The sequence below is a fragment of the Geotrypetes seraphini genome, chromosome 14 (genome assembly GCF_902459505.1).
Source record: "Geotrypetes seraphini chromosome 14, aGeoSer1.1, whole genome shotgun sequence".
NCBI classification, from domain to species: Eukaryota; Metazoa; Chordata; class Amphibia; order Gymnophiona; family Dermophiidae; genus Geotrypetes; species Geotrypetes seraphini.
The window spans coordinates 7,566,731-7,580,644 of NC_047097.1; the positions used below are offsets into that span (position 1 = coordinate 7,566,731).

Sequence of the window (13,914 nt, forward strand, 5' to 3'; positions counted from 1 at the left end):
AGGGTGTTGAGACCCTTACTAAATAATAGGCGCAGATAGTCTAGGATGGCAGCGATTACTGTCTCCATACTGAATAGGGTTCTAAAGCCGGATTGAGTTTCATGCAGGAGAGAGAATTGATTAAGGTAGACCATTAGTTGGGGGTGTACTAGTCCTTCCATGATTTTTACAATGATTAGGATAGATGCTATTGGTCTGTAGTTTGTTATTAGCGCTGAGGATTTTTTTCTATTTTTTGGGATGGGGGTTATTATTATGTGGCCGTTGTTAGTGAGGAAAGTCCCATTTTTTAGGTTGTGGGTTAGGTAGTGTAATAGTGATATTTTGAATTCTGGTGGTGCCGCTTTCATAATCTCCGGAGGGCACGTATCTAGGATGCAGTGAGATTTAGAGTATTTGTTGTAGAGTTTGGTGTAGGTATTACATTCTGGATCTAGAAAGGAACTCCAGATCATGTCTGTAGGTATTTCATTGTCATGTGAGTTAGCTATTTGGTAGTTGCTGGGGATGATTGTTACATCATTATTGCTTTTACAGTTATTTTTTAGGTTTTTAATTTTGGAATCAAAATATAGTGCTAGATCCTTCGCGGTGGGTAACTTCGTGTTGTGTTCAGGTGTGGTGTAGCGGGTGGTGTCAAATAGGTTTGTGACTATGTTGAACAACTCTTTTGTATTGATTCCTTGTGAACTTTTGCATGATAAGTTAATTTTGGTGGAGTAGAACGCTTTGCGTTTGTCTTTTATCAGTTGTTTGTAGGTTTTTATGTAGGCTCTCCATTTGTTGCTGTCTGTCAGTTCTCCTGTTTTATTCCAAATCCTTTCTAGTCGCCTAGCTGTTTGTTTCGTTTTTAATAGTTCGGTGTCGAACCATTTGTTGTATTTGTTTGCGTTGCTTTTGCTTTTATGTATTTCTATATTTAATATGTAAGATAAGGGTGGGGTGGGGGGAGGGTTTCTATTACATGAAAAATAAAAATTACTAAAAGGATTTCAGGATGGGAGAGGGAGGGTTATATTTACAACTATAAGTTATAATGATAAGATGTACAAGTGGTTAAATCTATGTTATTGTGTTGCAATTTTTGTACACTTGATGAAAGTTTTAAAATGAATAAAGAATTATAAAAAAAAAAAAAAAATGTATGGGGGCGATTTTATCTAGGATGGAAGCACTGGTTATATTCCAATGGTCCCAGAAGTCTATTCCTTCCTCTGTTACTGTCTGCGGTTCGTATTCTGACCAGTATTCTTCTGGATTAATATAACCTCTTGTTTGATGTTCTTTTTTTTTATCATCAGACATGTTTTAGATTTTCGGTGTGACCAGATCAGCTTAAAATAATAGGTGAAGTGGTTGGACCAGATGTCGTGATGCCAGGTGCCTTCAGTCAGAGAGATGATTGGGTCAAGGTTTTCCTTTGTGGACATGGCAACTAGGTCTAAATGATGGCCTTTTTCGTGAGTTTGTGTGGGTACGGGGATGTTGTAGTTGAGTAGAGTTAGGAAGTTTTTAAGCTCTATTGCGTCTGTGTTGTTCTCTTCGTCTAGGTGTAAATTTATGTCCCCTGTGATGATGTTGTAGTTGGGGCTGATAGAATTGTGCAGGACGAATTCACAGAAGTCTTCTTTGGCTTTGGGCCAGCTTTTAGGAGGGATGTAGAATAGTATGCTGGATAAGGATTCTTCTAGCTGGGTATTATTGATTTTACAGGATAGGATTTCTAGGTTGTTGGTCATTTTAGAATCTAGAAGTTCGAACTCGAATCCTTCTTTAAGGATTATGGCTAATCCTCCTCCTTTTTTTCCTGTGCGGTTTAACGTAAGGATTTTGAAATTGTTTGGTAGAAGATCAGATATAATAGGATCATCTTCAGATAGTAACCAAGTTTCAGTTAGAAAGAGGCAGGCTATTTGTTTGCTGGTGATCCAGTCATTTATGAGGAATGCCTTGTTTCTAACAGATCTGGTATTAAGATATGCACATGGGATGGAGGTGGTTGCAGCATTTACTGTTGAGTTAGTGGTTTTGATGTTTTTTATTTCCCTTGGGTTTTTTTTAAGGGTATGGTGGTGTCTTTTTTTATATGAGATTACATTAATATGATTTGTAGTGTCTTTTTGCAGGTTGGTGATGTAAGGGAAGGATAGAACAGGGTGGTGGATGGATTTTAATTGAGGGTAGAGAGAGTGAACGTCTTTGATGTTACCGCATATTAGGTAGATCAGTAGGATTAGTAGGAGATTCATGATTGGGAGGTAGATTGAGTATTCCTGAAGTCCTGAGGCAGGGGAAGGTTTTGTTTCCCTAGAATTTTTTTTTTTTTTTTTGTGACCTGGGAGAGGAAGGTGCTCAAGGAGACCTGGCTGGCTGATCCAGGTGGGATTAGTTCTTAGGAGGTCCAGGTAGTAGCGACTAATAATTGGGCATGTTTCTAATAGATATTCCTGCGACTGATTAATGTGTCACTTGCAGTTGACTCTTGTGGTTGATCAGATGCTACTAATATATTCGACTAACATATGCAACTAACTTGTTGTACATGCATCTAACAATTATATATGCGCTTAACAGTTACTTTGTGCCTAATAGTTATACATGCGACTAATAGTTGTTCATTAAGTTAACAGTTGTACATGCGATTAACAGTTGTACATGCAATTAACAGTCTCTGATAGTTAAGAATGTGGCTAACAGTTATTCATGTGGTTAACAGATGGAGGGTATGTGTATCTAACAATTATACTTGGTTGCTAGGCGGATCTTTACGAGGGCCTATAGGGAGTCCTAGTTCAAGCGACTAATAATTGTGCGTGTATATAGCAACTATTCATGCAACTTAACAGTTAGGCTTGCCTCTGACAGTTAATTATGTCTCTAATTTTAAGAACAGGTGCAGTGCAATATTGTTTTAAGACATTTCTTTTATAACTTTTGTATATCATGATTGTTATGTCTATTATTATGTATGTTTTATTGAGAGTTGCTTAGGTTTTAAGCTGGTTATAAATAATTTAAATAAAAATAAATAATATATATATAGGTTGCTCAACAATGCTGATTGATAAAAGAGGGTATATAAGCATTATATAAATTTTTAATAAAGATAAGCCAACAATTTTATTGCTCTACAATTCAATCTCTTAAACTTACTTGCTCCACTTCATCACTGACGCTGAAACCGTGGATTGAAGACAAAGTTTTATTTTATTTTTCTTTCCAGCTTATGATTTATCTTTAATCTTATCTATTGTTTTGCCTTTTGTCTTTGTTTTGTTCTATTTCTATCATTTAAATTTCTCCAGAATTCTACTGTTCAACGGCTCCCCCTTCTGCTTCTATTCCTTTCTCTCCTCTCTTCTACCTTCCAAAGTATTTAGATCAATGCTGTCTTGTTAAAATGTTTATTTTATTTTTATTTTTCCTCTAACTCTACTTTTCACTTCTCTATTACCCTCCAGGTACTTTAGTTAGATTGTGAGCCTTTGGGACAGTAAGGGAATTTTTCAAGTACCTTTCTTATTTCTAATCTTAATGTATATTTTCTGTAAACCGCTTAGAACCTAACGGATGTAGCGGTATATAAGAAATAAATTACATTACATTACATTACATTACATTACTTTGCTTTAAGCAATAATAAATTTTTGAAAATGACTCATTTATATACGTGTGCAAATCATTTACACGCAAAAAAGATAGTGAATCAATCGCTGTTTCAAAATTGGCCAGAAATCAGCCAACAGTGATTGAATCACTATCTTTAGTGAATTTGGCCATTAGTGCATAAATAAAATCAGATTGTGATCGCAGCTTATAAAACAAGGCACTGAATTGCTAATGTCAATGTGCTTAAATTACTCAGACACCGTATGGTGTTCATTGAAATGTTAGTTAAAATAGTTTGAACCCTTGAAGTGGTGTCACATACTCAGAGCTATGTCCAATTTTAGACAGTAAAAAATAAATTCAAAAAGTTTTTTGAACAAAAATAAACTATGCCATTTGGTAAAAAAAATAACAAACGGATGCTGTGTACTAAGAATAACAAAATAAATTAACGTTAAATGGAATGAATAATCGGTGTGTGTGATACACTGGGAGGAGCCTAAGGCCCTGATTAGCTCAGGCATCTAAAGCCCCTCCCCCTCCTTTGTCTTCACCTGGGAAATATTTGGGATACAGCGCTCCCTCTTCCAGTTAACTAGAGAAATGGGGTGGGGCTCCTTGCTCTGACTGGGCTACTTACAGTCACCTGGCCCAGGACTTCCTAATTCCTTCCCAGGTTCTAGAATACAGAAGGATAGCAGCCTATTTGCCCCTCCCCGCAGGTATCAGAAATACAAGTAAGCTCTCCTTGGGAAAACCTTTCCAGAGTGAAACAAACCGGGCTGTGTGAAGTCTTCCCTACCTTTTAGCTTCAACCCCTTTCAGCCTAGCAGGGCTTACATGCTCCTTATTTTTAGGCCCCTCCTTCATAAACTTCTGGCTTAACAGGGAAAAGTCTCGCTCAGCTCCCACTGATGACACCCAAAGAGGTCACACTATACAACACTGTTTATAAGATATCCTGTAAATCACCTTCAAGTTTATCCCCCTGAAAGGCTATCCTAAAAATCTATCTTGATTTAACCTGGCTAACTCTACCAGCGTTATGTCACTCTCATCACTTTCACCTATGCAGTTATCTTGAAAAACTTATATTGTCCTAGAAGGGCTGTAAATCAGCTGTTACCTTGTTTTAATCCTTATTTGCTAGGTCTTCTGAAAGACGTCCCCAGCTTTGTCTCTCCTATCACACATTTGAGTTTATTGTCATTGTCTGTGTGTTGCATTATCACCCAGTCTTATTTGCTACTTAATATTTGCTATTTGTACTGCAATATTATTTTCCAGGCTTAGAACAGTAAAGTGAATTTTCAAGAACTGATGAAGAGCTACTCCATCATTATAAATGTCAGCAAGGGGAGGAATAGCCAAAAGAGTGTGTAGACAATCAGAGTATAGTCTTATCCGTACCCCATAAGGATGGCCAGCAGCCAAAATAGAGTTCAGATTTTTCCTTAAAATAGTAATGAACTGCAGTAATGTAACATATGAGCTGAGGCAAGAAATGAAAAGTGTATCTTATTAAACATCAGCAATGGGATACTGGGACCCCCCACTCCCGCTCCATGCTTTCATCAGCGCTGTTTCAGAAGTGACAACACATTTTTCCCTGCCAGTACATAGCAATGAAAATTAATGAGAGAAATGCTGCTAGTCTAAACCCACCAGCAAGCAACTTTGGCTGTTACTTTAATACCACTGGAAGAAACAATACCTGCAAATATAACATATAAAAACCACAATTAAATAAAATAAAACAAAGCAAATGTTTAAATACTTACCTCCAACAACTCAGATACAATTGGTAATACATCAGGGTTACAAATATCTATTGAGTCATCCCGGTATGTTTTCTTTTTGTAACGGATATTGCCCAAATGTAGAATTGCAGATAAGAGAGAGAAAATCCTAAGGGGGAAAAAAGATATTAAGAAAACTGAGAAACAGCTGCTCAACAGTAGCATTAATTTTCCATAATAATATAATCCTGGAGCAGATTAGCATAATGTTTTTCTGTAGTTTGAATATGATCCATTCCATCCTAGATTTTCAGCTGTTAAGTCATGGTGAAGGGGCTCTTCTTACATTTTACAATATTACAAAAAAAGTAATCCCTTAGAGCAGTGGTCGGCAAACTGTGGCTCGCGAGCTGCATGAGTGTGACTCATGATTCATTTAGAGTAGGGGTGCCCAACCTGCTTCCTTTCCCTTCTCACTGCCCTCCCCCAAGCCACCGCCATTGGGGAACAGGCTGCCACCACCGCTATCAGGGAGCAGGCTGCCGCCGAGTTCTGAGCTCTCCCTGCTTCCCCCTTCCCCGCGGGGCCGACCAACTCTCACCTCCCGATGTAAATTCTGACATTGGAGAGGACGTTCTGGACAAGCCAATCGCTGCCTGGCTGACCCAGAACTTCCTCTCCAACGTTAGACTTGACGTCAGGTGGTGAGAGTTGGTCAGCCTCGCGGGGAAGGGAAGCAGGGAGAGCTCAGAACTCGGCGGCGGCCTGCTCCCCGATGGCGGCAGTGGCAGCCTATTCCCCGGCAGCTTGGGGGAGGGCAGGGAGGGAGAAAGAAAGAAAGGGGGGGAACAGGGAGACAGAAAGAAAGAAGGGAGACGGGAGACAGACAGAAAGGGGGCATGGAGAGAGAAAGACAGACAAAGAAAGAAAGAAATGGGGTACAGAGAGAGAGAGAAAGACAGACATACAAAAAGGGGGCATGGAGAGAGAAAGAAGGGGGCAGGGTGAAAGAAAGAAAGAAAAAGTTGGGGAGGGAATGAGGTCTGAAGGAGAAGAAGCATACAAGAGGCTGAAAGAAGGGAAGAAATATTGGATGCACAGTCAGAAGAATAAAGTGCAACCAGAGACTGATGGAATTACCAAACAAAGGTAGGAAAAATTATTTTATTTTCAATTTAGTGATCAAAATGTGTCCATTTTGAGAATTTATATCTGCTGTCTATATTTTGCACTATGGCTCCCTTTTACTAAACCGCAATAGCGTTTTTTAGCGCAGGGAGCCTATGAGCATCCAGAGCAGCGTAGGACATTCAGCGCAGATCCCTGCGCTAAAAAACGTTATCACGGTTTAGTAAAAAGGGAGAGGGTTATATTTGTCTATTTTTGTATAGTTGTTACTGAGGTGACATTGCATAAAGTCATCTGCTTTGACCTCTTTGAAAACCCACGGAATATAAATGATAATTAACATTTTCTCTGCATACAGTGTGCTTTGTGTTTTTTAAAATTTTATTGTTGGTAGATCATTTTGACTTGGCCACGAAGGTAAGGGGAGGGAGGGAGGGGAGAGATCCCACGTGCCTATCTCAGGCTTTCTTGAAATCAGACAGTCTGTTGTCTCCACCACCTGTACCGTGAGACTGTTCCATGCTTCTACCACCCTTTCTGTAAAAAAATATTTCCTTAGATTACTCCTGAGCCTATCACCTCTTAACTTCATCCTATGCCCTCTCATTCCAGAGCTTCCTTTCAAATGAAATACTCAACTCAAGCACATTTATATCACATAGATATTTAAACGTCTCTATCATATCTCCTCTTTCCCGCCTTTTCTCCAAAGTATACAGATTGAGATTTTTAAGTCTGTCCCCATACGCCTTATGACGAAGACCATGCACCATTTTAGTATCCTTCCTCTGAACCGACTCCATCCTTTTTATATGAGTCTTTTTGAAGGTGCAGCCTCCAGAATTGTACACAATATTCTAAATGAGGTCTCACCAAAGTTTTATACAGGGCCATCAATACCTCCTTTTTCCTACTTGCCATATCTCTCCCTATGCACCTTAACATCCTTCTAGCTTTCACCATCACCTTTTCAAAATTTTTGGCCATCTTAAGATCATCACATACAATCACACCCAATTCATGATTAAATCAACAATGAATGTGGAATAAAATACTTGATCATGAACTTTCTTTGTCAATTCTAAGACACAGACTAGAGAATGACACAGGGACAAATTTATCCCTGTTCCCACAGGATCTCAATTTCCCCATCCCGTTCCTGCGAGTTTTGTTGCTGTCCCTGTCTCATTCTTGTAAGCTCTGCTTTAAATACACAAGCCGCAAACACTTATGATTTTAAAGTGTTTGAGGCTTGTGCAGATGAGGCCAGAGCTTTCAGAAATGGGGCAGGGACAGGAAAAGAACTTGCCAAGACAGGAAAATGAGTTCCCACGGGGACGAGGAAAAATTGGTCCCCTTGTCATTCTCTAACACAGACCAAAGCAGTCTGCCCAGTACTTCCTCACGTTCCAACTTTTGGAGTTGCTATTGAAGCACTTTTCAGCCCAACCCAAACTGTCTTGCAATATACAGGACAAGATCATAGAAGTCTGCCTGGCACTGTCCTCAAGTTCCAACTACTGGAGTAGCCATCAAATCCCTCTTCAATCTACCCAACTCTCCTGTCATAAATAGGACACAGAATGAACAAGTCTGGCTGGCACTGACATTAGTTTCCTCATAAAGCCACCATCTAATCATTATGCAACATTAAGCAGTCATTTAGGTTTTGATTTTTATAGCATCCATTTTCTAATTAGAGATCCTCTCTGTTCATCCCACACCTTTTTGAATTCTATCATTGTTTTTGTCTACACTACCTCCTTCAGAAGGGCATTCAAGTTTCAAGTTTATTAAAATTTTGATTAATCGCCTATCACAGTTTCTAGGCGAAGTACATTAAAAACAGAGAGTACATTTAATCTTTAAGACTGACTTAGATACAACCAACATAAACAATAAACAGACGTATGGGAGACAAGACAGGAAAAGGTTGAACTACAATAAATTGACCATCCTCTCCAAGAAAAAATAATTTCCTGGCTTTATTCCTAATTCTACCACCTTGCAACCTTAATGCATGTCCTCTAATTTTACTGTTTCCCCATCTCTGGAAAAATTTATTTCTATATTAATACCTTGTAGATACAGTAAAGTTTGGTTTTGACCACGGACTACAAAATTTTGTGGTAATTCTCAATAAATGTGCTGCCTTCAGTACTATTAAGCACAAGATTTTAAATTGATTGACTTGAGAGTTTTGGGATTGTTGGCAATGCTTTATCTGGTTTAAATCTTTTTTGTCAGATTAGAACTAGTGCTGATGTTTCATCTTGGACTCCAACTGACTCAGGAGTTCCATTGGGATCCATGCTTTTTAACTTATATGAGACAATAATTTGCAAATTTGTTTCTCATAAAAGTTTAAATTATAAGTTTATGCCAATTATTTCCAAATCTTTTTCTCAGTTGACACAATTGTTGAGGATTTTTTAACACACTTAGAATGCTCTATTAGGCTGATTCAACACTGGAAAGCTGCTAATAGGTTTCAGCATAACATTGCTAAAACTCAGGTTCTTTTTCTATCACAAAGTAAATATGACTGTTATTATTCCAGGTTCATATGCTCAAAACTCACCGTACCTTTAAAAATCGATGCTAAACCAGCTTTAACCTGTTTAGCGTCGAAGTACTTCAGCTATCAATGCCCAAAATGGCTAATCACAGTCTCTTCTGTGGTTTGTAGCAGCTCCCGATAATTGTATGTAAATGGTTTATAATGTATGTAAATGGATTATAATGAGTTCATCAATACTAAAATGAGCATTCCAATCAATGCCCAGATAATGCACAAAATGAAGCACCAGTTTTTAATGCTTCAAAATTTCCAACAGGTCTGGAGTTGCCAGTAGTTTAAAAAAAAAAAAAAAAGCGCCAAACAACAGCAGTTTTTTTTTTTAATGGACATGGATGTTGTGCATGTGTTATACATGTACAATATCTGTCCCCTTTAAAAATGTAAATAAAAAAGTTATGCCCCCTCCAACTACACCCCCCCCCCCCAATGTTATAAAAAAAAAAAAAATTGGCAGGAGGAAAGCCCACTACCTTCTGCCTCATCCACCTGGACCCCCCCAAAAAATATACCCTGACCCCGCCATCTTTAAATTGAAGATCAGCAGGAGGGATGACCACGCCCTCCTGCCACTGGGTCCCTCACCCCTGTGAACCCCCAACCACTCCCAAACCCCTGCCCGTACCTCTAAATTGAAGATCAGCAGGAGAGATGACCACTCTCTCCTGCTGGCAGGCCCGCCTCATCAAAATAGTGGGTCTTCCCCTTCCCAGTGGATCCTGGGATGCAGTGGGAGGGGTCCTAAGTCCCTGATTATGGTCTCTCCCATAGGCCCCTTTCCAGTGCATTCTGGGGTGCACTGGGAGTGGCCTAGGACTCAAGATTGGTTCATATACCTAAGGTCACTCCATTTAAAAAGAAAACAACCTACTCTTCCTGCCCTGAACAGCCGAGCAGCAGGAGGCTGCTTCAGGGCTTCCCCTGACACTCAGCTGTTTGGGGCTAACCCTACTGGCTCTGCGCATGTGCCAGTCGCTTTCTCCAATGACAGATTGGATGGGATTAAAGTGGACTTCCGTGAAACTAATTTAAATTCGAAATTGTTTCAACATCGATCGCTATTTTCAAATCGGACCATTTAACAGCACTATAGCAACCCACAGGATTTTAATGGTGATTTTAGAGCATCCGGCCCCTAGTGTTTTGCTGGATGAATGTCCAACACTGATTCTTTCTGAAATTCAGTACCTAGATGTTTCGAATGATTCCTTTCTATCTTTCCGAGATAATTAAAAAAACATTTTTAAAGCTGTTACACTTCACAGTATGTGGTACTTATTCTCTTTCGAGAATTTTCACACAATTCTGCAGAGTTTTGTTATTCTACATTTTGACTACTGCAATTTATTGCTTATTGGACTTCCATTATAAATCCTGTGGCAAGGGCCCTATCAGGACTGAGCCAAGTGCTTCACCATTTTATTGCCCATGTGCAATAACTGGGGATTGTGGAGCTGAGCTCTGTGCTTTATCATGTCCAGACCAAGAACTGTAAAACTGGGAGTAAGGCGATTAATCTCTACCAAGTGGTGCAGCCTTAGCCTGCACCAGCTGGAAGCTAAGTCAGGGATCAGGTGTGCTAGCTTATACAACCTACCAAGGCAGAGAAAATTTTGGAGGTTTCCACAGAGCACCAGCTCTAATACAGGTAATGTCACTTGGAAAAGTCAGTTTCTCTATGTGTCTCTATCTACTGGTAGGAAGGAGATACAACCAAATCATACAGGATGTTAAGGAATGGCACTTAAATACATAATTGCTGATATAAAATACTAGCTTAAGTCAGCATCAATATTCATACATTTAGGCATACTTACTTAACACCAGATCTCTGGAAAGCTGCTTTTTACTACATTTAAGGGTTTAGCTTTATGAGAAGATATACATTTAAAAAAAAAAAGAGAGATCACGTGATGTGAACAGAGGCAAAGGTGCTTTGGAGCTGCTCGTGGCCCTCCAGCGATATCTGAACTAATAGTGCACCTTTTTCTACAGTAATTTTCTCTATTGTTCTTGCTAAAAATTCCTGGTGTCTATGGACAGATTTTTGTACAAATCCACCGATTCTATAAGTGCGAGACAAAGAGGGATCGTGGTAGAGTTAAGTCTCAAGAGCAGGTGACAAAGGCTGAGGATGTTGCTAAATGCTTTCAAGCCTTTTTTTGAGTGTATAAATAAAGCAAATGTTTTACCATCTGCTGACATGATGAATGATTATTTGACTTCTTCCGGTTTGCCTCAGCTTTCTCCTGAATCCGTGTTATTGCTTAATTCCACAATACAAGCTAAGGAACTATTTTCCGCTATACAGAAAAGTAGGGGTCATAAGACCCCTGGCCCGGATGGGTTTTCGGGTGACTTTTATAGAAATTTGCAGGTTCAGTTATATGGCCCCCTCTTATCTTATTATTCTGCCATTGCACGAGGTACGTTCCCTAGATTTTCTAACGAAGCTCTGATTACTTTGATCCCCAAACCTGAGAATCCAGCTGACCTTCCTGACTCATATCACCTGATTTTGTTCATAAATGTTGATCTCAAATTATTGTCTCTTATTTTAGTCATGCGTTTATCACAGTTTATGCCGGGGCAGGTTGGTGATGATGAAGTAGCCTTTGTCAGAGATTAGCAGTCTGCTTGCAATGTGCGGAAGGTTGTCCTTTCCTTGGCTGTCAGCACCAACAAATTCCTGCTCTGTTCACTAGTTTAGATGCTTCTAAAGCATTTGATAATGTTGGTTGACCTTTTCTTTTTGCCACACTAGTACATGTTGGCATTTATGGATGGTTTTTGGAGACAATGCGGGCCTTGTACTCTAACCCTAGGGCCTCCCTGCTTGTTAATGGAATATCCACTGACTCTTTTGCCTTTGAGAAGGGGACATGCCAGTAATTTCCCCTTTCCCTCTTATTGTTTATTCTTACGTTGGAACCGTTGTTGTGTACTTTGTGGCAGTTTGAGGAAGTCCGGGGGCTCTGAGTTGCAGACATTGAATTGAAGACTCTTGCATTTGCAGATGATTTGTTTCTTATTTTAACACATGCACTTCTTTACCAATAGCCCTGGATTTGGTCGCAGAACATGGTTTCTACTCAGGTTTATCCTTGAACTTATCCAAATCCAAGGCGATGCCAACGATGCCCATAGTTCAGACCACCTGGCTGGAGTCTTCCCCTACAGTGGGCTCCTGCCTCTTTACGGTACTTGGGAGTTACTATACTCTTGGATCTGTCCTTATATGTGTCTAATGTCAACCCCTAGGTACAATCAACTAAAGTTAAATTGCATCTATGGCAAGATTATCCCATCTCTTTGAAGCCGGCGAATCAGCCTTTATAACATGCTAACAGTCCCTTGTTGGTTATATGTTTTTCAAGTTTTGCTTATTTATCTTCATACTTCTGAAGAGAGGAAACTTGTGCAGCTTATACAAAAATTCTTGTGGAAGGGCAGTGGCCTAGATTGCCTTATAGTATAACAGCTAAACCGGTATATAAAGGGGGATTGGGTTTATTGTACTTGCGTCAACTTGACAGTGGAATGTAGCATGCATCACATTAATGATTTGTTTAGGGGTACTTCTACGTTTTCTAATACCTCCTTGGAACTTTCTCTATTCATTAAAGAATACTTCAGTGGGTATTTACATAGTGTTCCTTCAGTTGTACACCACTATGTGTTATATTTCCCCCCTTCATAGAGTTTGGAAATGGGTTTGTAGGCTTTTAGGGTGTCACCTCTGTCACCTATTAGATTTAATGGGCATTATTTGCCGGGTGTGGAGTCTGTGACATCTAGTACTTGGCACAGTAAGGGTATTAAATTTCTCTCACAGCTGGTGACTGATGAGGGGCAGGCCCAGCCTTTTGCAGATCTCCGCCGGGAATTTGGCCTCCCTCAGAGGGACCATTTTGTCTATTTGCAACTTAGATCTTATTGAGGGTTGGCAAGAGCTTCTCTCCACTGCTTTTACACTTTGCTCTCAATTAAAAGTGCTCCTGCAGTTTCATCATAGATTTTAGAAGGCTGAAACCCCCTCTATAGACTACCAGAAATTACAGGTTCTCTGGTCCCAGGAATTGGGCCAGGATTTACCATAAAATGTTTTGTATACAGCTCTCAGGTGTTTGAAGGGTCTTCAAAGTTATATGACTTATTGAGAAATGCAGTTGCTTCATCTCTATGTCTCTCCCAAAAGAGCCTATGCTATGAAGCTCAGATTGGATACAATATGCCCCAGGTGTAGCTTTTTAGATGCAAACGTGGGTCATATGTTTTGGTTCTGTTCATCCCTGGTTGTCTTTTCGGAACAGCTGATTAGTTATGTACAATCTCTTTGGAAAGTTACTATTCGCTTGAACCCTGTGTTTTTGTTTGGTATCCTCCCTTCTTTCCCTAAGAGGAAGGGACTAGGTGCCTTTTTTCATTGGTCCTTGCTGGCCTCACTCAAGTGCATTCTGATGACTTGGCTGGATCCTACTGTACTGACTCTTCAATACTGGAGAAGCCAGATGCTCACTATCCTCTCCTGGGAGCGCAGAAACATTACTGACTTTGATATTCTATCTGGACTCTGATTCCAATCAATCTGGGAACTCTTTTGGAGCACTTTGACTTCAGTGGCGAGAAGCCGGATCCTGAATTGTTGATGGACTTATATCTTTCCTGCTTTTGCGCTTCATCAGTGACATTGGGAATCCCGTGAGTGTGGGGGGAAGGGAGGGAGGCTGGGGGTTCTGCAAATGTAAATGAGCTATGTTCTGGTTTTTCCTTTGTCTCTATTTTTGTAGTTTTGTTAAAAAAAAATTTGTTTTCATACATTTTAAAAAGTTTTACATTTCCTAATACCTGTGCTGTGAC

The 13,914-nt window shown here is 39.7% G+C and overlaps 1 protein-coding gene across 5 annotated transcripts in view; it reads right to left on the bottom strand.

The window, feature by feature from the left end:
• MYO9A (myosin IXA) overlaps window positions 1–13,914 on the bottom strand; it is a 517,771-nt gene that overhangs the window by 315,813 nt on the left and 188,044 nt on the right. For all 5 annotated transcript variants that reach the window (XM_033919771.1, XM_033919772.1, XM_033919768.1 and 2 more), the window contains one exon: window positions 5,391–5,517. In XM_033919771.1, the coding sequence (XP_033775662.1) occupies window positions 5,391–5,517 (127 nt within the window). The remainder of the gene's footprint in view (window positions 1–5,390; window positions 5,518–13,914) is intronic.